This window comes from Drosophila obscura, unplaced genomic scaffold (genome assembly GCF_018151105.1).
Source record: "Drosophila obscura isolate BZ-5 IFL unplaced genomic scaffold, ASM1815110v1 contig_4, whole genome shotgun sequence".
NCBI classification, from domain to species: Eukaryota; Metazoa; Arthropoda; class Insecta; order Diptera; family Drosophilidae; genus Drosophila; species Drosophila obscura.
The window spans coordinates 5,497,069-5,520,512 of NW_024542828.1; the positions used below are offsets into that span (position 1 = coordinate 5,497,069).

Below are 23,444 nucleotides of genomic sequence, written 5' to 3' on the forward strand. Positions count from 1 at the left end.
AAAAAAAAAAACACCCACAGGCCATGCTCTGCTCAGAGAGTGGTCTTTGATCTTCTACGGCACCACACTGACCATCGATCCCAATGATCCCATTTCGGTGCCGCGTGCAAATAGTGCAGAGGCCACCACGCCCAATACCAGCAGCAGTGGCACCACCAGCAATCTCCATCAGATCTACTCGCCGCAGTATCCGCGGATATCACCGAATAACTTTGGCAACACACCGGCGAATGGGGCCAAGTTGCCGCTGGGCGGAAAATCAACGCCGAATAAGTCCAGCTTTGTGACGAATAATCCTTTGATTAATTCGGGACCCATCAAGCAGGGCTATCAGCAGATCTCGGCCACGTATGGTGTGATACTTGGGAAGAATAATCACAACAACAGCAACAGCAGAGGGAACAATCAGAAGTCCAATAACAAGGCCAACAAGCCCAAGGGCGGGGAAAGTGGCAGCAACAAGGAGAGGAATGGCAAGAATAACAATGCAGGAGGCAACCGAAAGGAGCAGAACATACAGAGCACCACAGCAGCCAGCAGCAGCGGCAGCGGCAGCAGCACCACCAGCAGAAATAAATACTATCGCATATCGCAGCAGCAGGCGAAGGCCAACAAACAGGACAGGAATGGAGTGCAGACACCGCGACCCAAGGCCAATTCGGGAGAGAAGTCCTCCTCCTACGAGGACAAGGGCCGCAAGGTTGTTGGGGAGATCAATTCCAGTGGCAGTAGCAGCAGCAGCAGCAGCAACAGTGGGGGACGCAACTCCTCCGCTTCGCAGAATCTGCCTGTAAAGGCGACCAAACAGGTCAAGGGACAGGACACCGACTCGCGTATACCCAAACTCTTTGAGCGATACGAGAAGATACAGGCGATATTCCCGGAGCTGGAGCCCTACGAAAGCACTGCACCAAAGACCAAAGCCAACAGCAACAACCAACCGCGCAAGCAGGGCAAGCAGTTCGAGGTGGATATGTTCAAACCCACAACGGGGGGGAACAGTCGTCAGGGGAATACCAAAAAATCGCCATCGGTGCCGCCGCCATCCTCACAGATGCAGCAGCCTCTTCAGCCGGAAGATCTGCCAGCTGGAGGGAGTCGCTTTCTGCCTGATTTACCCGCTGGAGGGAGTAGCTTTCTGCCCGATCAGAAGATACTCAAGAAGCAGCAGCTGCTAATGGCCGCCGCTGGGGTCATGGCACCCGTCGAAGTGGAAGTCCAAGACTCATTCTCCTCCTCCGCCGCTCAGGGGAATGCCAGGAAGAACAGCAATGGACCAAATGGTAGAAACTACTTTTTTGGTTGTCATTTATGGTTTTTCTTTTCGTTAGGGAGTAGCTGCTCCCGTTTCGTTTCAACCTTTGCTTTTTATTTTTTTTAGGGTGCTTGTCAAAATTCAAGTTTGACAGCCACTGAGTGGCAGCACTTGCTGGCTGCTATAGCAAGCATCAATCAAAAGTGCAACTTTAAAAATGATTTTTCCAGCTCTTGCTTTTGGGTTATTCTCTTCTCTTCTTTTTTTTTTTTTTGTAGCTGCATTTAGCCTTCGACACTTGATTTTTGATATACTTGATATACTCGTATATTGGCAGATTTATTGGCCCTTCACTTCAGTTGTTTGCACCCGCAAATTGCAAACTCGAATATCGCTGCAATATATCATAGAAAATTGTGCAATATTTTTCATTTTCCATTTGATGTTTGCTGTTGATTTTGTATAGATTTTCATGTAGTATTCTCGTATCTCTTGTATCTATTTTTTTACACATTTTATATTTCTATGGGTTGCTATGGCAATAACTAAATGCATTTCCAATTCTCCCCTCTCTCTTCTCGCTCTACCGTGACTTTTGCAGCACAAATCACACAATGGGACATGATATTCTATGGCACGGAGACGCCCGCACAGCCGGAGGACCAAGCGAATGTCAACCAACAGAATCAATTTAATTTATATGGCAACGATATGGCACACAATGACATCGAGTACGAGGTCACCGGCCAATGGCGGAATATGCAGCAGGTGAGTGGTTTGCTTACGGTTATCCTTTACTGGGTTATCCTCACATCCGACGCAGGATGCGGTGGTTGCAGCTGCAACTGCAAGCGCAAGCGCTGATGTAATTGCAACTTGTAGCGTGGAATACTCTTATCTCAGGGCTGCATGCATAGCTATGAATCACTCAACGCACAAGCAGATTGCATTCCAATCAAGTTATGCATACAGTGGAGGCTCCTTTGAGTGGAATTTGCAGGAGTTTTAATGAAATTTTAGGAGTAGTAACCATGGAAATGTGTGCAACAGCCAGTAGAAAGACTTGAAGAGCTCCCAAACTAATAGAAGAGTTGCGCACCGATAAAAAAGTTGCTCCAAGAAAGAATTATCTAAAATGCAAAGGGTTTTTTTCTTTTAGAGGAGCTTTCACTGTATTTCACCCCATCATTACCTTTGTAGTTTGGTTTTACATTGTTACTGGCTTTTTGTTTCTTTTTTTTTTTTTTTTTGATTTTTTGGTTTTGCAGTGCTTCGTAGATGGTTGGTCGGATAGCGATCCCAATCCGCATCCGAATCGGGGCACAACATTGCGTGCTTGCATGTGGCTTTCTTGATATACATATATTTACTATGATATATGGGCAGTCGCTCTACAACTATATCTAATGCTTTGCAAACTGTGTGTGGCAGGTAGCTTTATTCCTTCGAGTTTGAGTTTCAAGTTGAGTTTAAGTTTATTTTGGCAGCATGCATCTCTTCTCTTCTCTACTCTCTTTTCTTGTTATTAAAATGAGGTAACTCCTTTGCGCAAAATACTCCCTCAATAGGTCCCATAAATTTGCAAATACTTAGCATACCACCAGCTCCTCGTCGAGCATATACTTTGGTCTCTGTTCGCTGCATCTTAATTCCATTTTTTTTTGGCAACCATTTTCCAGGAAATTTCCTTTGCGGCACTGGGCAGAGAGCCAGCGTGGCCAAGATTTCGCTTGTGTCAGGGGCAGCAGGGCATAAAATACACCAATTTTTACATATTTCCTCGGGAGTTAACGAAAGGAACGAACCAAGCGTTCAAGTGCTGCAGGCACCGGTGCCCGGGGGGGGGCAGGCAACCCCTTTTTAACCTTTTGGCACCTATTGTGCCTTTAAAAAGCCGTCCTCTTGGCCTTTTTTTGCATTCTGGGGTTAAAAAGGATGTGCCCGTGCCCGTAATAAAGGAAGAGTGCAGTGACCTTAGTTTTTTATGTCCTGCCGCTTGGACTGGCAGCAAAAAAAACTTTTCTTTTTGCATAACAAACAGTTTTTTAAACCCTTTGTCCCGCTCTCTGGCGCTCTCTGCACGCGACGTCATTGCATGTGAACTTAGATACCAACGAACGGGTCGGAGAATCAGAGGACAGAGAATAGGCACATCAAAGACCGGAGGACAGACATTTTTGGGAAGGGCAGCCCATAAATAAACACACACACACTCACGGAGACACAACTGAGGCACGAGGCAGGAGGCAGACATACACCCATACATACATAAGTACTTAAAATGCCAGACAGTGCGGCAACATGCAATGAACCACAACTATGAGTAGCACTAGGAATACTCGTACTCGTCCAAGTGGCGGAATCAGACAGCGAAAATGGGGGGAAAACTTTTATCCAAAAAAAAAACCACAGACAAAACTTAAACAGATTTTAAGAACAATTTAAGCTATAAAATGGGTGTACCAGAGCCACAACGTAAAATAGTCTTGAGAGTTTTAAATAAATAGAAATTAAAGTATCAGTAAACGATTCATGAAATTGTGTAGAAGGCAATGAATAAAAAGATATATGATTTAAAATTAATACCAAACGGAAGGACTTTAAACATGGAATCATGATCTAAAGGTGGTAGGCTCCTTTACGAAAACTAATAGTTCCTAAAGAGAAGAAGCAGTTATATCACTCAGATCCCTAAAGAATAAGTTTTAGATCCAAAAAGTCCACGTCTATAGTGCATGGATCTCTAAACTCTAAACTCTTCTTCTTTTAATAAATACTCTTTACTATATCTACAAAAAATATATCTTTATTCACATAAATCCATTTTCCATGTTCTCTTTTTGCTTTGTTTCATTTTCTTTGCAGGTGGGCGATGTGGGCATGACACAAGATCGAAGCAACACCGCTGCGTGCCTTAAGTGGAGCGATCGAAAGTGCTTAGGTTTGTCAATACTCTTTATTACGATCATGCAAATCTTCTATCTAAACTTTAAACATGCCAACAACAACAACAACAAGAACAACATCATCAAAAGCATTAGATAATTTAGCAACAAAAAATAAACAATTAAAACAGAAAGAAAGAGGGTAAAAATCGATGTATAAAATCGAAATATAAATCGAAACTCTGTATAAAAAATGAGAGAACAAAGAAATTCCAATTAAAAGTTTGATGGCAGCTGAACAAAAAAAAAACAAAAGAAAAATAGAGTAGGAATGACAACAAAAAAAAAAAAAGGAAAAATCACTGCAAGTCCAAAAAATATATACTAAAATTTTTGTAGTTAAATTTAAATGTAAGCGTAGTTTTACAAACCAACACACAGATACATATTTGTAGGCGTGGTCGGAGGATAAAAGAAAAGAAAGGTTGTTCTATTTTTTTTTTTGTATTGCTTCGTTTAGGAACCAAGGGACGCACAAAGCAAATTTTGTTTGTATTATTTTCTTAGCAATTTATACACAGACACACACAAACGCATCTATTTTACAAAACAACAAAATATATATAGTTTATATATTTACATCAATTTTAATTTAATTTAAGAGTTTAGTTCAAATTTATTTGATTGTTTTACATTTTACATTGTTTTATTTCTTTTTAAAATTTTGTTTAGTTTTTTGTTTTGTTTTTTTTTTTTTTGGAGTTTTTTGTTTTGCCTGTGCACAGTTTTTTGTGATGCACTGTCTGCTGCAACTGGCTGCTGCCGATCTGTCCGATCTGTGTGTGTGTATATAGATAGTTTATCTGCTAACTAAATGCATTATTTCAGATATTGCCAAGCCAGGAAAGTAGTTTTGCAACAGAACAGCCACAACAGTACGCCACAGCTTTTCCAGCTTATGCTTTTCCGCCTTTATGCCCCTTTGAGAGTCCTTATATTTCGAGTAATTATTGTAGAGAGCAGAGAACAACCGCATCAACAGTTTAGAGTTCATAGTAAAAGACTGTTTCTTAAAATTAAAAAAAAAAAACAATTAACTAAACAAAAAATCTTGGAACAGGGGAAAAGATAAACCAAAACTAATGTTTCTAGTATTTAAGGAAAAACAAACAATTTTTGTAATACGAAGAACAAAAAAAAAAAACAGATAAAAGGTCATAAAAAAAATAACGTAAATTCTAAGGGTGGAAGGGGGATAATGAAACCGTAGGCAGCAACCGATAAATAAAATAAACCAATAAAAAATTTAATTATAATTATAAATATACTTAAACAATTTATACAAAAACAAGTTCCTGCAGTTTTCAACAAAGTTGCAACATGACACAGAATCTTTAACTCTTCTTCGCAAAGTCATCAAAAATAAGTCATCAAAAAACACTTAATAATAATAATGATTATATAACGAACAAATCAACTTTTGTTTTATCCACAACGCACACACACACACACACGAACACACAAAACACACACACACATATCTTTGTTAAAAATTTGTTGCTTAATTAAATCGTATATTAAACACAAAACAACAAATCAAAAGGCAACGCGAGTGCAATAATTATATTTAATTCTCTCTTAAGCCACAGTCGAAAAACCCCAACTAAAAGGGAAGAATCGTTTTTTTATAAACAAAAAAGCAGCAACATATCATTTATTAGGTTTTTTCTTTGAGTCTTTTCTTCGGTACAAATCATAGTTTACTTAACGAAAATTCTACTTGAACAATTACCTGATTTCCATGGTCTTTGCATTTTGCTTTTGTATGAATAATCATATCGTAAACCGCACAATAAGCATTAAACATTAAACCTTAAACAATATCAAATGTTAATTTTATAGAAAAGTAAAGAATAACTCTTTTGTTGTTGTTGTAATTAGCAAAAAAAAACACACATTTTACATAAGAATATACATAAATGAAACTAAAGAAAAGAACTAGCATTTCTCTCTCAACGAACAGAATAGTAGTTGAAACAAACAACCTTTTTATTCTTCAAGCATATACTTACTATACTTACACTAGCAGAAGGAAATATATTAACCAAAACCAGTAAACAAACAAACAAACACACATGCAGAACAACAACACCACGTATTAACAGCAGATAGATTTCCATTTCCAAAATCCAAAAACCCATTTCGCTCTATACGAATATTATTTTCTATTCTTGTCTATCAAAAACGCACACAAGCACAATGGATGCAGTACTTATTTATCTTCAAGCATAGGGAAAAAATGATGAGGAAAATTCTAATAAACTCTGAGACACGATCACTCATCCACAAGTAATTAGCAGACAAAAAAGCCAAATTAATATTTAAGCCTTATACTAAAAAACGAACAATTCAATGGAGAAAATTAAAGCATACAAATAATAACTGGTACTAGGGCCTGGGGTAGCAATTAGCAATAATAAACAAAAATCGTATTAACTTTAAAGATTTAATGAACGAAATTGTAAAATAACATTGGAACAAAACAAAAACAGAACTAAATTAATGCTTACACGAAAAAATGAAATTAAAACTTTTATAATTGTAAAGAAAGTGAAAATGAAATTGAAATTGAGAATGCCATTCGCGTCATTCGAGACACTCAACCAATTTTGTATGTATGTTTGTGTATATATCTATCTATATAATATAAATATATATATCTACTGTATGAGTAATTAATAAATGCATTGAAAACGTAAAAAGAAAAGTAACACCAAAGCTGAAGCAAATTTATTATCCAACAAAAAGTTAAGTTCAAGCAAGCGAAACATGCTCCAAACAAAACAAAAAAAACATGCCAATCGTACGCGGAGGTTCATTTCAGTCCTCCATACTCTTCCAAGCTCTCGAGCTTTGACTGCATTTCAGAATTACAATATTTTCCCCTTGAGAATTTGAGAATTGATTGAACGACAAGGTGAGTTTCGCACAACAAATTTTCCTTCCATTCTCTAAGTATTTTTTGTTTTTTTTTTTTCGTTCACTCTCTTTTCTGGATTTAAACGGAAAGTGAAGTCCGACATTAACCCACTGCTAATTTCGTTTATTTCGTTACCGTTAACCTTCTATATAACACTGTTTCACTCTGTCACCTCCTCAATTCCATATGTTCATGAGTAGCTTTCCAACACTGGTTTGGTTTGGTTTGGTCTGGTCCTGGTCCTGTACACACACACAAACATATATCGTACAATTGCGCACACTGCCTCCTTTTCTTGCTAATTTTTCGAGCATGTTTTTATCGGACTGATCGCTTGCTTTAACTAAAACAAACATTTTTTTGAATTTTTTGTTGTTAATAAATTAGATGTGTTTCAGAGAAAGAGATACGATACTATTCCAAAAAGGTGTCCATTCCAACAAAAACAATCTCCAATACATACAGAAGTTCTCTTTTGTTGCTGCCATTTCTATATAATCTATTTTATCTATATCTCTCAAGCTTTCTCTCCTCTGAAGCTCAGCTTAATTATGGCATAGCTTTCAATTCCCTGTTGAGCTGAGCTTCCATGTTCCATTCTGTTCTCTGCTAACCAACTAATTTCCAATTCTTTTCTTTTCCATTAATCACTGTCTCTGAGGTAAATCCATCTCTTAGCTTATCCCCGATACAGAGATGCAACAGTTACTAATGTGTGTGTGTTTTCTCTCGCTCCCATTTTTCACAGAGTGCCAGGATCCGGCGTACATTTACGAGGGCCTCTGCTACGATCAGTGCCCCAGGCATACCTATCCCCATGACGATGCACAGGATCAGGATGATATACTGGATGATGCCAGCACAGAGGGCAGTACCACCAGCATCGGCACAGATCATCACAACATTTCCAACAGCATAGACGACAAGCAGGACCCTCTGCAGGCAGAGGACCGTCGTCGTCGTCGCAACTCCCCGCTCATAACGCCACTGCTGGTGGCACAGAGCCGGATATGCGCCGTGTGCCACAAAAGCTGCCTGGCCTGCTACGGGCCCCTGGCCGCCCAGTGCAGCACCTGTGCGCCAGGCAGTCAGCTGCGAAAGACCCTCAATGAGACCTTCTGCTATGCCTATGTGGTGCGCAGCACGGGCATGGCCACTGTCGTAGAAGTCTCCGAGGAGGAGGCCAGTCACGAGCAGACACTGCAATACATGACGGGAACAACGGTGCTGCTCCTGATTGTCGTGGTGCTCACCCTCATGGGTGTGGCCGTGGCCGGGGGCATTGTCTACAGCCGGCGTGCAACGGCGGCGCGCTCCAGTGAACTCTACTCGCGGGTGGCCCTCATGGCCGACGACGACAGTGACGAGGAGCACGAAGACGAGCTCTTCAGGACACACATATTAGGTAAGCCCAAGGAAGTGTTGGAGTATCGGGACGAAATACAGCCGGAGAAGGCGCCACCCGAAGACATTTCCGAAGCAGGCAACGACGATGATCAGCGGGAAAACAACCACCTGGCACCCTAGATAAACATACATATTATATATATATTTATTTGTGTGAGTGTGTAGACCTCATCTGCATTTAGCTACTTTTACCACCAGATCAGCAATGGGTGAATATTTCTCAGCAAACAAACTGATTGACGGATTCACCATTTTTGGTTAATATTTTGTTACATTTTACGCACACTATTACACACACTGTTATACGTATAAACCAAAACTCCGAACATAGATTAAAAAGTATTAAAACAATCAAAAAAAAAAAATAAATTAAAATATATATGTTTAAATTTAAACATTTTTTTTCTCTTGGCATCCCAATTGAATTAAACACCAGAACTTGAACAATTTTCTTTTTGGAAACTACTAGACAATGGAAACCTGAAACTAATAATTGCGAAATACAATGCAATACAATAAAATTCTTTTGTTATCCCAAGTGTTTGACGTCCTTCAAAATCTTGGAAAATTTTGTTCTACTTAGTCATTGGTCACTGATTACGAATGCCACGAATGCCCGGGGTGTTCCTATCTTTATCTTTCCGCTAGGGAACTGCAATCACAGTGGAAAGCTATCAATTAAGTAATGTGTATAATACAAGCTGCTACCTAGGCTATCATTCAAGTCGTAGATGTTAGGGCTTATCTGGGGCAGGTTATCAGTCGTGATTTTCTCAAGTGTTCCCACACTGAGAGCACTGCCTTGACAATTCTCAAGAGCTTTATTTGTATGTCACGACTACGCTAAGTGTACTATGGGACCACACGGCTCTGCGCTGTTTCTCAATCGATTTCCTTATCACCCGGGCTATAAAAAGCATATAGACTCCCACCTGCGCTGTCTGCTCATCAGTCGTTCCCAGTGAGATCTACCTTTCAGAATGCACACGAAACACTTGCTACTCCTGGTGGCAGCCGGCTGCTGTCTCTGGAGTGTGGCCAGTGCCTGCCAGAGCATCGAACAGCGCTACAAGTTCCCCAACAGCAACATCTATGTGCGGCTGCGACGCGGCGACAAACTGCAGTACGAGCTGATGAAGGGCGACAAGAGCCTGCAGACGGTGACCTTTGACAATTTTGCCACGACCAGCGATCTGGTCGAGACGGAAAAGGGTGGCTACCAGCTCACCGATGGCACCAACACCATTGAGTTTACGCTGGTCAAGAGCGGAGTCGCTGTGGGCACTGGCAGCGATGTAACCCATGTGCGGGTGGCACGCGATCAGGTGCTGCAGGGCCAGCAGCCCAGGGATTGCTTCTCCCTGAACACGGGAGCGACCCATTGGTTCAGCGGACCCGAACAGAAGCAGCACTACTGGCCCGTGGAGCGTCAGACGCACAGCAACTACTCGTATCTGCCCAAGGAGCTGGACAACTTCGGTGTGGGCGAGCGCTACTGGCTGAACAGCGCTGGAGTCTTCCTGTATGTGGAGAACAACACGCCGCTCTTCATCGACCAGAACTCTGCGGGCTACGAGGGCAAGCTGTGCTTCAGTGCCATCAGTGCCCTGCCGTACGATCCGCGTGTCACGTCCGCCAAGTTCGTCTACCATGTGGCAGTGGCCAAGGATGCCAAGGCTGCGCACAAGTATGCGGTGAAGACCTTCTTGGGACAGCCCACAGGATACCCCGACGAGCGAATGGTACAGCATCCGGTATGGTCCACCTGGGCGCTGTATAAGGCGGAGGTCGACGATACCGTCATACGCGACTTTGCCAAGCAGATCCTCGACAATGGCTTCAACAACAGTCAACTGGAGATCGATGATGACTGGGAGGATTGCTACGGTGCCCTGACATTCCGAAAGAACAAGTTTCCGGCGACCAAGACCCTCACCGATGACCTCAAGGCATTGGGTTTCCGTGTTACCCTGTGGATTCATCCCTTCATCAACAACAATTGCACGGCGATCTATGACGAGGCCAAGGCACTGGGCTACCTGGTACTCGACCATGAGGGCAGCTCGGACACACAGTGGTGGAACAGCAAGCCCAAGGATGCCGCCATTCTGGACTTTACGAAGACTGAGGTCCAGGAGTGGTTCACCAAGCGTTTGAGGCGGCTGCAGGATGAGGAGGGCATTGACAGCTTCAAGTTCGATGCCGGAGAGGCCAGCTGGCTGCCCAGTGATCCCGTGCTGCAGGACGGCGGCTCCATGGTGACTCCACTGCAGGCCGTTGGCGACTATCTCCGTACCGTGGCTGCCCTCGGCGACATGGTGGAGGTTCGCTCTGCCCAAAACACCCAGGACCTGCCCATCTTTGTGCGCATCGTGGACAAGGACTCTGAATGGGGCTGGAACAATGGCCTCATCACGCTGATCACCACGATGCTGCAAATGAACATGAACGGCTATCCCCTTGTCCTACCCGACATGATTGGCGGCAATGGCTACAACGAGCGGCCCCCCAACAAGGAGCTCTTCCTGCGCTGGCTGCAGGCCAATGTCTTCATGCCCGCCCTCCAGTTCTCCTATGTGCCATGGAACTTCGATAACGAGACCATTGCCATCAGCCAGACGCACACCAAACTGCACGCCGACTACACGCCCTACATCATGAAGCTGTTCAAGCGGGCCGTGGAGACGGGCGAACCGGTGAATCCCCCGCTCTGGTGGATTGCACCCACCGATACGGTGGCTCAAGGCATCTACGATCGTGAGTATTAGCTTTCGAATCAATGTGTTCTCTTCCCCAACACATTTATTTCTCTCTCTCTCTCTCACTCTCTGCAGAGTTCCTTTTGGGCGATGATATCATTGCTGCTCCTGTGGTTCAGGAGGGCGCCACCCAAAGGGATGTATACCTGCCGGCCGGTGAGTGGAAGAATGGCAATGGCGATGAGGTGTACAGCGGCCCCATCTGGGTCATGGACTACCCCGCCCCACTGGACACACTGCCCTACTTTGTGCGCGTGGGATTTCAGTTGAACTGAAGAACTAAAATTAAAAATTAACATTAACATTATAATCGCAAAATTTTATTACTCAAACAAACAAAACTGAACAAAGAAAATAAACAAAAAATTCGCACAGTTAATTTGGTAAAAAAGAAAAGACACGACAGTCGCTGCAGTTCACAAATTGCTGGAACTATCGCCCGATCCGGTCAGGGAGCTAACAGAGAAACTTGTCACCCCATTGGTATGGCGTAGGTGTCCGAACTCCTCCTCAAACTCTTGCATGTCCTTGGTCAGTATTTGCCGCAGATTAAACGGACTGCAACGAAACATTTGTTATGTACAATAATTTACCTTTGAATGTGTTTAAGACCCCCTTACCCTTCATCCATTTGCGCACTCTTCTCGTGCATGGCCAGCTTCAGGTCGTGCACTTGTTTGGCCGAGCGACGCCATTGCTTCTTGTAGCGCTCCTTCTCCTTGGACAGCTCCACAAATCGATCGTTCTGGGAGCGCATTTCTTTGAGTATGTGATTGAGGTCCCTGTCATCGGAGCCCTTGCCCTGGCCGCGCAGCTCGTGCATCTGTGTCTCCAGGTGAAAGATGCGCTCTTTCAGCTTCGTCTTCTCCATTTCCAGCTGCTTGTTCTCCTGGCGCATTTCCTGACTGCGACTGGCAAAGAGGCGCACCTGTTCATCAATCTCCGTCTGCAGCTGATTGATGTGCTGCTGCAGTTCCTTGAACTTGGCCTCGTAAGCGTCGATTGCCTGGTTCCTGGCCAATGTCTCATCGAGTGTTATGTGCTTGTTCAGCTCCTGGTATTCCATTTGCTGCAGATCGTTCTTGTACTGCTGCTCCTTGCGCTCGAGTTCCGCCTCAAAGAGCTGTATCTGTTGCTGGCGCCAGGCCTTTAACGTGTCGCCCACATTTTCAGGGCTAAAAAATTGATCCAAGGCGCTCACATATGATGTCCGTTCGAGTGACTTGCGGGAACTGGACTCCCTTACAGATTTCTTGGATGATTTCCGCTCAACCACTGTCTCCATGGACGTTACATCATCGTCATCTTCTGATTGCTGCTGCATCACGGGCTTTGATCGCTTCTTCTTGACTTTTTTCTTGTGCTGACTCTGAACTGGTTCCTCAAACTGCTCTGATGATTCCACAACTTCGACGGGTATTTTTCCACTGGATTTCTTTTTCACGAGCTTTTCTGGCAACACATTGAACGTTCCGGGTGCAACATTTTCCTCCTGGATTGTTGTCTTGGACACTCTCATCTTCTTGATGATCCGCTTTATACGCTTTTCGCTTGACTGTGAGCTGATCACGTGCAAAGAAGAGCTCTCCGAGCCCACAAAGGACACGGAGCTCTCTGCCGACTCGACTGGAAGTGCAGCATTATTTTCCCTCGCATTCCCAGCATGCAAATTGTCTTCGGCATCGGAATCCCGTTGTATTCGCACCTTACTCGACCTCACTTTTGTGATATTCTTTTTGGATTCGACCAACTTTGGCTGCTCCAAAGTCTGTTGCTCCTCACGCAACTCGGACTGGCATGTCTGTTCCAGAAACTTTTCCGTTTCATTCAGGGCCTGCGCCTGTACCTTGTTCACCTCGACCCAACGTGCCCGCAGGCTGAGCTCAGTCATGGACATTTTACCCTTTCTTTTAGCCTTGGTTGGCTTTCCGGAGACTTGCTCTGTGCTGGACTCTGGCTGCTTGGGCAGCCGCATCTCGGATTTCGATTTGCGCTTACCACGCTGAACTTTGAACACCTCACACTCCGTCAGGCTATTTATATCTATGTCGCTGTGCTTCACTTTGACTTTGTATGTCCTTTTTAGATTCTCCCTCGGGGCTGGATAATCCTCGGGCCAAGCAGACTCCATGCTAGCGTCCGTTTCATCCACACGACTTTCCTCCACGACTCGTTTCTGTCCCGAGGAGTGTCGTATTCGCTCTTTTGTTTCTTTGGTGTGTGATAGGTTTATGGACGTGGCAGATCTCTGTTCCGTTTTCGAGGACTTCCTCAGATGTTTTCTGCGAATGGAGCATAGAGTTGAATCGCTTTCGAAGGGATCCTCGTCCAGATCTATTTCCATCTTTCTGGATTTTCTATGCTGGCTTTGCTGGCTTCTGTTCTCGATAATCTCAACGCTCTTCGTAAGCTTCTCCACCTCCTGCCCCAACAGCTTGGTCAACTGCTCCATAGAGACCTCCGTTTCAGCTGCCCTGCTGGGATTTTTGTCCGCCTCTGACTTCATTTTGGGTCTTTTGGCTGGCACTTGTTGGCTCTCGATTCTTTCCACATTATTTGGCGAAGCTTCTACCTTTTCCTTTCCATCCACCATGAGCTCTTCCTTGGGCCCTTCGCTGCTTTCGTCTTTTGATACGTCATAATCGAATTTTTGATTGCTGTATATGGCTAGACATTCAGCAGCAGCAGCAGGCGCATTGCAATCATTGGAATATTGGAACAGGGAGTTGCTAATCCTCTTTGGCTTATCATTCGATTCAATCGGTTTTCGCGCGATTGTTGAGGACAACTTTCTGACCAAGCCCTCCTCGCTGTCCTGGCCGCATTCAGGCTGGCAGGTCAGGCTGGTGGACTTCTTTCGCCTCCGAAAGTCCTTGCCCACGCACACAGGATCGCCTTCTGCATTCGCTCGTACATCCAGGACCTCTTCCGTGGCAGCCACATTGAGGCTGCCATTGTCAGGCGTCGGATCCTTGGAGTCACTGGGCTGCTGTTCTTTTGTAAAAACAAAAGGCGCTGCCGGCCGATACTGTTCCGACTCCTCCAGAGCGTTGGTTGGCCGTGAGTAAATGGCCTTGAGTTCCACACTAAACGAGTACTCCATCTGCGGCTTGATGTCCCGGGAGCTGTCCATGCGCCCAAAGCGGTTGAAGGTCAGGCAGCCGTTGCGCACAAATTTCCGATTCTCGGCAAAGTAACTGTCCGCCGGCAGCAGCTTGCCAAAGTCCATGCGGTAGTTGGCTACAATTGGGCAGAAATCGGGAGTAAGTACTGTAAGTAATCTGCAGGCTAAGTACTCACCAATGGCCGTGCCATTCACGTACATATTTATGGGTAAATAGAATATGCGCTGGAAATAAAGACGCATGCTGTGAAGGGAGGACTTGAAGCGGAGTCCCAGCACATCGGTCAGCATGTAGGCATCCGAATCGTTGGTCTTCAGCTCAATGTTGGTCACATTGCCAACGAAATCGAACACCAGCGTAATGGATTTGGCTGGCTCCTTGCCGTTGCTGAGCGACTTGACCAGCTTGGCCAAGTTTTTGAGCTTCTTGAACTGCAGCACCACCTCAATGATGTCGCAATCGATCAGCGGATCATTGCCCACCTGCAGCAGACCCAGTTGCACAAGTGATTGCACATATACATTGGCCTGTGACTGCAGCATGCTGGCAGTGATCGAGTGACCGGGCGACTTAAGTGGCGGCGTTGGTGGCTGCTTGATCTGAAATCGAAAAACGGGGTATATATATATATCAATATAGCAGTCGCAGTCGCTTCTGGCTTACATGTGAAACCTGCAGCAGATGCTCGAAGTCCTTGTTGTGCAGTATGGACTTCTTGATGATGGCCAGCATGAGCAGCACTTCGGGCTTGTGGGAGCGAAACTCGGGACTGATGCAGATCAGCTTGTGCCAGAACATCTTCAGCTGCAGCGGGGTGGTGTTGCTGGTCGAGGTCAGGACGGGCAGGCCACGCACGGGCAGCAGAACGGTGCCAATGGGCTTGCGCTGCAGGTGCTTGCTGCAGGCGAAGAAGGTGAGCTTGACGGGTCGATGGTCCGTCTTGATGCGCTTGATGCCCGCCATGTCGCACTCCCAGATGCAGTTGCTGTTGAAGATTATCGTCTCTGCCGTCGCCGAGGGTGTGCCCTCCACCTCAAAGTCCACCGTATTGAGGGCGGCATTCATCACGATAGTTTCCCGTTCGCCATCGCGTCCAATAAAGTTGATGGCTATTGATGGCGAAGGTACACATTAGCTAGGAGTACTCTTTCGAGTATTTCGATGTGCGTCTTACCCTCCACAACGTGCAGCACCACGCAGTAGACCTGATCTTGGTCCTTTTCCTTCGCATCACCTTCGCCCAGAGACCGCGACGCCTTGGTGCGATTAACCATCGTCTGTTGTGGTGTGTAGAATAAACGAAACTCTCCTACGAATAACTAAACAATTTTCAAATACAAATTTGCACAACTTTCAAAACGAAATTTAAACTTGGCGCCACCGCGTTTGTTGGTATTTAGCGTATGTGTGTGTGTGTTTCTGCGATACAGTTTGACTGAATCTGTTCTCACTTTTGGGGCTCGGCTACTTTTTCTGTTGATGTTTGGTTCCCAGGCGCCTTTTTCGTTGACGTTTTGCCTGAGTGCACACGCCTCACCTGCTGGGTTGGGGTTCCGTTCCGTTGCCAAGGAGTCGGCACAGGTAGGAATTTACTTTTAATTTTACAAGGTGTGCCAGCACAGCGAGGTGGCGACAATCATCGATGCGACACAGCTATCGATACGACACAACTATCGATACGACAGTCTGTTAGTACAAGATATCCCCGTTGCCTACATGAGGGCGGCACTGTTACATGTAGATGAGTATTGGCGCTGTAATAACAGAAAATTAAATTTAAGGACATGAATCGGACATGCATCGGACATGTTTTGGACATGAATCTTACTGAAAATAGTTCATGAACTAATCGCTGTGGGGCCGCCACAGATTGACCGTTATTTTCATGCCAATTTTTAATTAAACCGCTATAGTTCCGCCATTTCTGTTTCGATCTGGGCGTGTCATGCCTCCTTGTGATCGGGAGAATGTCCTTGATCGTTTGAAATTTGCTCGTGATCGGGCGAATATTCTGAAACTTTTGGAGTCAGATTGATAAATGGATAAATGTAACTTAGCTATTTACCATTCAACTTGGCGTGCCACGACTTCCCACCGAACGATCTAAGCCGCATTGATATGATATGTTGCCCATAACTGATTACGCTGTACGCTATGAAATCTGGGCGCGATAATAAGTGAACCCAAAACAAAACAAACCGTTTGAATTATTAATGGAATATACTCGTACTCGGGGCAAAGTTAATTCAATAAACATTATGCAGATAAGCCAAATGTGATTAAAAGTCCTTAGAATAGCTACTAATACAAGTACTTACTTGTGTAGTGCCTTTTGGCACTGGCTTTCGACGTTTTTATGAATATTTTGGCATGCCAATCGTAGAGATGCTTATCCATTTGGGGGCCTATCTGGATCTGGAGTGGGATTTCGCCACTGTTGACCGGGCGTGCAGCTGATATTATTATTATCAATAAAGCGTTATCATGCCAAGAGCTATTGTAAAACTCTCGAATCGAATTGATAAAGTGGCAGGAGAAGGTGGAAGTGGCACATATGTATAAAACATGGATCCCGTGCGGTGGGTGGCACATTGTGAAAGTGAAAACAAACGAAATTTAATACCATGAAGTACCTGCTCAGTGTTGTCTTGCTGATGGCCATCGGTCTGCAGCAGATCGATGCCCACGGCATGATGCTCAATCCCCCAAGTCGCTCCTCTCGCTGGCGTTACGATGGCAGCGCTCCCCAGAACTGGAATGACAATGAACTCTTCTGCGGTGGTTTGAATGTGAGTTAAATGGGGATGCCAGCAATCAAATCGCAGAGGCTACAGCCCTGACATCTCTTCTTTGCAGACCCAGGCCAACAATGGAGGACGCTGCGGATTGTGCGGCGATAATTTCCTGGATGGACAGCCGCGTGCCAATGAGATCGGCGGCAATATTGGTGGCTATGGTGTCGTTACCAGAAGCTATCCCGCTGCCAATGCCATCACCGTGAGCGTGAAGATCACCACCAATCATTTGGGCTACTTTCAGTTCCATTTGTGCAACCTGGATGCCTTTGGCAATGAGTCCGAGGATTGTTTCAATCAGTATCCCCTGCGCTTCGCCGATGGCGGTGAGCAGCTGTACATTGGCCAGCAGAGCGGAGAGTTCGATGTGACTGTTGTCCTGCCCCAGGATCTTACTTGTAATCACTGTGTGCTCCGCTGGACCTATGTTGGAGGTTAGTCTGAAAGTGTTTTTAACAATAATTTGACTCATAATTGGATGTCACTCAGGAAACAACTGGGGTATCTGCGATAATGCCGGCAATGGTGCCTTGGGCTGTGGACCCCAGGAGACATTCAAGAATTGCGCCGATGTGAGCATCAATTGGGGCCGTAACATCGTCAAGGAGCTGGCTGACTCCGATGTGGATGTCGTTGTGCCCCTTGAGGTGGCCTAAGCACGCACTCCACACCCACAACACACGAAAAACGAACTGCCATTCAAGTCTAAAAGTGTCAAACGCCAAAAAGACTGCCAAAGTCAAATAAAGAACTGAACATTTACAAAAAAAAAATCGTTTAAAGCAGAGGCCTGAAAGTATGCCTTAAAATTCTGGGAGCTACCGTTGGAGAATCTTACCTACTCCCATTTTTTCTGGACGTTGATATGCAATGACTGCACCATCAACTGCACAAAGCGACCGAGGGGCGCTGCCGCATAACGCGTGACGCGTGTTACCGAACCGATCGCGAGCATGCAAGAAAGATATGTAGATGTTAGATTAAAATTCGAGGAAAATTACAGCTAAGCTCAACTCAAAGAGCTAAACATATAGCTAAGAAATAGTACTAATTACGGGAAAGGTATATTAGTACTAGTGATTTAAGAAGAGGAAAACTAGTGGTGGATATTATATGGTAGAGCGAGTGGAAGTCCGAGCATAGGACCATACTGATACTCATAAGATAATGTACGCAGGTAGAGTTTCCTAAGAATTTCGCTATGTTCTCACTGCTAGAGCTGACAAACCGCTCTTATCTTTATGGGAATTCCTTTCGAGTTCAATCACCGCATTGCATAACCCCTTGCCAGCTACATACTCGTACGTATGCGTTGCTACTATCCTACAATGCACTTGAAACGCTTTCCAACCTTGGTTAACAAGTTCCACTTGAAGGTGAATTATACTCGTAGCCCATGCATTGAACCCTTATCACACTGGCATTGGCACTTTCTGTCGAATCAGACCTACTTTGTGCTAAAAAAAAAATTGATTGTAAACAAACCAACATTAGAATGATTCAATTACCAATAATTGGACGCCTGTTTATATGTGTCATAGCTTTTTGGACGACTCCCCAGGGTCAGGTACTACGATTCGCCCAAAATTTTGGGCAATAATCATAAAAATGCATATACACGCATTCGTACATATGGGCAGATAGTACTGTGATAAGAATTCTTGGCGGATATTTGATGAAAAATCACAATACAAGCATAAGCCGCCTGGTAGCTGATTAGATTTTTAGGAATATGGACGTATATAAGCCATGCCACCAGGCCAGATCCGAATCAGACCATAGTGAAAGTGAAAACAAAATGAAATACTTCAAAGTAATCCTGACCATAAGTCTGAGTATTTGCTGCCTGATGGTAGAGCTGGAGGGCCACGGCATGATGTTGGATCCCGTGGGCAGATCTTCGCGCTGGCGCTCCGACTCTTCGGCACCCAAAAACTACGATGATAATGCATTGTATTGCGGTGGCTTGTGGGTAGGATATTGCTATTAAAAATCAACTGCAAATATTCTCGATGCTATTCTTCGATTGCCATTGCAGAAACAAACCGAAAACGGAGGACGCTGTGGACTGTGCGGCGATGATTGGAGTCTGGCACAGCCGCGACCCAACGAACTGGGTGGCAAATATGGCAGTGGAGTCATTGTGAGGACCTTTGCTGGCAAATCCGAGGCTGAGATTAACGTAAAGATCACGGCAAATCACTTGGGTTACTTCACGTTCCACATCTGTAACCTCGATGAGTATGGCTCCGAGTCGGAGGAGTGCTTCAACAAGATTCCTCTCCAGTTTTCCGATGGCAGTCTCAAGTACAACATCAGCAGCAGAACGGGCGACATTCCGGTGACTCTTCAACTACCCACGGATCTCAACTGCGTGCACTGTGTCCTGCGCTGGACCTACACCGCGGGCAACAACTGGGGCGTGTGTGAGAATGGCACGGGAGCCATGGGCTGTGGCGATCAGGAAAACTTCAAGAATTGCGCTGACATTAGCGTCCTATCTTCGGCTAGAAATCTGTTCCATGAAGTTCCAGTGGAAGTGGTTGAGGATGCTTGAACTAGTAGTCCACAGTACTTCTTCCTTAGTGTGCCAAAGCAAACCAAAATTAGTTAATCTCACTCAAAATATATATACTAATAAATTATTACAACTTTTTACCCTAAGAATGATGCCAAAGAGAGAAGTTTATGAATGCATATTTTTCTTTTTATTCAATAAATTTATCATCGTATATATATTTATATTTATATGTATGTATAAATATATGTTCGTGTGTGTGTGTGTGTGTTGGAGTGTGTGGGAATGGGAGTTATTGGGGTTCTTGGTGTTGGACCGTAAAGCTCTTGAGAGCAACCCTGTGCTACGATGCAAAAATCTCTCGCTCTCTCTCTTGCTCTTTCTCTGTGGAGGACAGCTAAACAAATTAAAGATTTACCTTCGAAATCCGCCCCACCCCCGTTTCTCAGAGCTTCAGTCCGAGTACATATCCATAATTAAATATTCCGTATTTGGATTTATTCTATCCTGTATATGTGATGCACTTGTATATGGTATTGTAATATTTTTGTAAGTCGTCTCGTGTGTGGTTCGTGGATGTGAGTGTGTGGGATGCACGGTTTTCTCGCTTACAAAATACGTTTCACAATAACTGGCTTAAGAGTTAACTTCACAAATAAGTTTTATGTATATATATATATGTATCTGTATATATAATTTGTTGTTAATACATATTTTACAAAGCGTTCAGGTCAATTGCAAATGATAGGCTTATGAAATTTCACTACAAACTCAATGGATCTTTTTTCTTTTAATTGTAACTTTAGATTTGTGCAATGCAATCTTCCCGGTTTTTTTTTTTTGCACGTTTATCTTTTAACAATTAACTAAACAAACCGCAAACAACATGGGTGTAACCTTCGATTGCCACTAGAAATGTCTGCAATCCTGAATCAGTAATCAATCAGTTATATGTATATGTAAATGTATATGTATATGTATGTATATGGTAGATGTATATTTTAGCTCTAGATTTTTGTAGGGAGAGGGGAGTTTGGCTACGATTTAAAACGCCCTCCTCGATTAAAAACTATAAAAAACCTCACCACAATCCATTGTCAAACTGTGCAAATTTCTCACAACTGAATTACAAGAGTATTGTTGACCTTACGTCCCCCGCCCCGTCCACCATCTGGGGGGAAGATCTCCATTCGTTTCTTAAGTCATTCCACTTTTAAAAGCATTTTTAAAATACAGTTGGATGCCTTTCTGACAAAAATATATATGTATATATATATATATAGAGAGTGTGGGAGGACTCCAACGACCTTCGCTTCACTACCAAATATTTTGTTGTTTGTAAAAGCACCTTATAAATTGTACACATACACACATTGTCGCCTCGCCTCCTCTTTTTTGTATAAATAGCTAAATAGTTCTTCTTTGAATTTGTTTACTTTTACTTATACTTTGTTCCAAAAATTTTCTTTAAACATTATACAACACTATCTGTATTTGTTTTTGTTTCCTTTTTTTTTATATACCTGAATTTTAGAATTTTGTATCCGAAACGCCATTTCTTTTTTGTTATATTTTTTGTTCTGTTACTGAGTTTGTTTCCGCGCCAAAAAGTTCTCGTTTTTGTAATTGCCAAAAGTTTACTCTTTGTTTTTCCTTTAGTTTGTTGTTGCATTTTTCTTAGTCCGAAATGTTTGTTGCCAAAAATGTATTTTGTGGTTGTTCCTTTAAAGGTTTCTTTGTATGTATAAGTTTTTTTTTTTTGCCATGTTTGGTAGGGATCAAAATAATTCTCTCGGTTCTGTTCTCTGTTTTGCATTTGACTTAATTGACAAACATGTTTTGGGGGTTTGCCTTCATAATTTGGTTAACTCTCTACTGAGGATCGTATTATATTCTATTTGAATATTATCTGTTTAATTTGCTTAGCTTTGTCATTGGCACAAGGTTATTTTGCTGGGGGGAAAGACAGGGTAGGGGATCGGGTATCAAACAAAAGCCTTCTGTGTGTGCTTCTACTAAATACAATTAAGTTCACACCTCCGGTTCTGGAATTTGCTTATAAACTTTGTTTTATTCTTGTTTTGTATTCTTTTTATTTGTATTTTTTTTTAACATTAACACACTACAATTTACGCTCTCGTTTTTTGTTTGTTTTATCATATAAAATTTCGTTTTTTTGTTCTCTAATTAATACAAATAACTAATGGATAATTATGAACTAAACATAATGAAAAAACTATAATTAAATTATGAATATACAAAAAAATTTGAAAAGCCTACGTGAGTTGGTATTTAAAATTGTATATATGTACTTCTAGAGTTGCAGTATCCAGCAATGAATAAAACTAAATGTAAACGGCATACACATTTTATTCACTGTTGTTGGTGTATAATATTGTGTGAGTTTGAAATGATTTTAATCAGGGATCGTAATGATGATGTGCTTTGGAATTACAAATATGAAACCCGAAATGGCAGGAGACAGATTATGACAGTGGTACAGAGAAGTAGACAATGACTGAAACAGAAATATATTTAAGAGAGAGGAACTTTGAGCAAAGAAAGAATTTGAAAGAATTTAAATCTAGTCTGACATAAGAAAAGGATAAGTTAACACTAATTTAAAGACAGAAAAAACATTTTAATTTTCATTAACCGAGAATACAACTTTGTTAAGGACCCCCTATATGGACATTCCTTTTATTTCCGATTTATTTTATTTACGATCCCTGATTGCTTTTACTAGTATGTATATGAACTATTATTTCCTGCATTAATAATTTATTTTTCTGGCATATCAAGACTGTCTATCTGTCCGTCTGTTTTTGTGTGGCTGCAACTGTTGCATATTGGGGTATTAGAATATTAGAGAACACAAAGAGGATTACAAAAATACATGGAAACTGTGACTGACATTGAAAAACGGGCTAAAATTATAGAACTTAAGTAATAGAGATACAGACATAGGTTTGTACACAACATTTAATAAATCAATCAACAAGCCACAGAGTACAGGGTACAGGGTAAATTTTGCCAAAACGAGTGGATTTTGTGGGTGGTGCAGTCACACGCACTTAAAATTAACTTTAATTTACAACTAAATTTAATTTAATTCAACTGAATATTAACACAATATTAAATAGTATATTGCAGCAACAGTGGAAGACAGTTAGTTCTCGCTCTCTCATTCATTTCTTTTCATTTCTATTCAATCATTTTTCTTGTGTCATAAATTGTATGTATTGTATGTATAATTATTTTATTTTTCGGTGTGTGTACAATTTAAAAACAGGTCTACTCTACGCTAAAATAATATTAAAATAAAAGTATATGCATATATGTATATATACTATATAAATTATAATTCAATAAGACAACAAGTGCAAAAAGCCAATTTAAAATATAAAATGTACATACAATTTAAAAAAGGTTCAAAGGTTTAAGAACAAAAATCAAACATTTTAAAAGCATTTAGATGTGTGTGTGTGTGTGTGTGGAAGTGTGTTTGTGTTTTGTTTTGCGTAAATTTGTTCTTTCTTCTTCGTTTTGTTTTGTTGTTTTACATTTTATGACTAAATATACAATACAACTACGTGTTCTTTTCAAGGTTTTTTTGTTTTTGTTTTTTGTTTTATACAATTCTTTGCCTTCTTTTTTTCTTGTGCTAAATACACTTCAAAAATTAATGTGCAATTTAAGGTTAAAGCTACTTCAATCTCC

At 42.7% G+C, this 23,444-nt stretch overlaps 5 protein-coding genes across 6 annotated transcripts in view; 4 read left to right on the top strand and 1 right to left on the bottom strand.

Moving 5' to 3' along the window:
* Positions 1 to 8,880, top strand: part of LOC111074039 (furin-like protease 1) — a 61,881-nt gene extending 53,001 nt beyond the window's left edge. The window contains exons 7-10 of one of the 2 annotated variants that reach the window (XM_041595159.1): positions 21 to 1,283; positions 1,857 to 2,023; positions 4,121 to 4,196; positions 7,869 to 8,880. In XM_041595159.1, coding sequence (XP_041451093.1) covers positions 21 to 1,283; positions 1,857 to 2,023; positions 4,121 to 4,196; positions 7,869 to 8,647 — 2,285 coding nt within the window. In that variant the 3' untranslated portion in view covers positions 8,648 to 8,880. The remainder of the gene's footprint in view (positions 1 to 20; positions 1,284 to 1,856; positions 2,024 to 4,120; positions 4,197 to 7,868) is intronic. The other variant, XM_041595158.1, reaches the window with a different exon arrangement.
* Positions 8,881 to 9,463: 583 nt separating this feature from the next.
* Positions 9,464 to 11,724, top strand: LOC111074055 (myogenesis-regulating glycosidase). Its single transcript, XM_022366684.2, has 2 exons — positions 9,464 to 11,284; positions 11,362 to 11,724. Exons 1-2 carry the CDS (start codon positions 9,508 to 9,510, stop codon positions 11,559 to 11,561), a joined length of 1,977 nt encoding a protein of 658 aa, XP_022222376.2. The 5' UTR covers positions 9,464 to 9,507; the 3' UTR covers positions 11,562 to 11,724.
* Positions 11,598 to 15,924, bottom strand: LOC111074029 (myosin-8). Its single transcript, XM_022366653.2, has 5 exons — positions 15,586 to 15,924; positions 15,075 to 15,520; positions 14,587 to 15,010; positions 11,907 to 14,526; positions 11,598 to 11,844 (listed from the first exon to the last, which is right to left on the bottom strand). Exons 1-5 carry the CDS (start codon positions 15,683 to 15,685, stop codon positions 11,703 to 11,705), a joined length of 3,732 nt encoding a protein of 1,243 aa, XP_022222345.2. The 5' UTR covers positions 15,686 to 15,924; the 3' UTR covers positions 11,598 to 11,702.
* Positions 15,925 to 17,011: 1,087 nt separating this feature from the next.
* LOC111073826 lies at positions 17,012 to 17,963 on the top strand. The gene is made up of 3 exons (XM_022366342.2): positions 17,012 to 17,200; positions 17,268 to 17,640; positions 17,696 to 17,963. Exons 1-3 carry the CDS (start codon positions 17,036 to 17,038, stop codon positions 17,860 to 17,862), a joined length of 705 nt encoding a protein of 234 aa, XP_022222034.2. The 5' UTR covers positions 17,012 to 17,035; the 3' UTR covers positions 17,863 to 17,963.
* Positions 17,964 to 18,785: 822 nt separating this feature from the next.
* Positions 18,786 to 19,873, top strand: LOC111072658. Its single transcript, XM_022364658.2, has 2 exons — positions 18,786 to 19,178; positions 19,245 to 19,873. Exons 1-2 carry the CDS (start codon positions 18,939 to 18,941, stop codon positions 19,761 to 19,763), a joined length of 759 nt encoding a protein of 252 aa, XP_022220350.2. The 5' UTR covers positions 18,786 to 18,938; the 3' UTR covers positions 19,764 to 19,873.
* The last annotated feature ends 3,571 nt before the right edge of the window (positions 19,874 to 23,444 follow it).

Coding starts and splice junctions, on each gene's coding strand:
- LOC111074055 (XM_022366684.2), top strand. CDS start 9,508: ATGCACACGAAACACTTGCTACTCCTGGTGGCAGCCGGCTGCTGTCTC. Junction 11,285..11,361: donor GGCTCAAGGCATCTACGATC/GTGAGTATTAGC, acceptor CACTCTCTGCAG/AGTTCCTTTTGGGCGATGAT.
- LOC111074029 (XM_022366653.2), bottom strand. CDS start 15,685: ATGGTTAATCGCACCAAGGCGTCGCGGTCTCTGGGCGAAGGTGATGCG. Junction 14,527..14,586: donor CGTGAATGGCACGGCCATTG/GTGAGTACTTAG, acceptor GCCCAATTGTAG/CCAACTACCGCATGGACTTT. Junction 11,845..11,906: donor AGTGCGCAAATGGATGAAGG/GTAAGGGGGTCT, acceptor GTTTCGTTGCAG/TCCGTTTAATCTGCGGCAAA.
- LOC111073826 (XM_022366342.2), top strand. CDS start 17,036: ATGAAGTACCTGCTCAGTGTTGTCTTGCTGATGGCCATCGGTCTGCAG. Junction 17,201..17,267: donor TCTTCTGCGGTGGTTTGAAT/GTGAGTTAAATG, acceptor TCTTCTTTGCAG/ACCCAGGCCAACAATGGAGG. Junction 17,641..17,695: donor CCGCTGGACCTATGTTGGAG/GTTAGTCTGAAA, acceptor GATGTCACTCAG/GAAACAACTGGGGTATCTGC.
- LOC111072658 (XM_022364658.2), top strand. CDS start 18,939: ATGGACGTATATAAGCCATGCCACCAGGCCAGATCCGAATCAGACCAT. Junction 19,179..19,244: donor TGTATTGCGGTGGCTTGTGG/GTAGGATATTGC, acceptor TTGCCATTGCAG/AAACAAACCGAAAACGGAGG.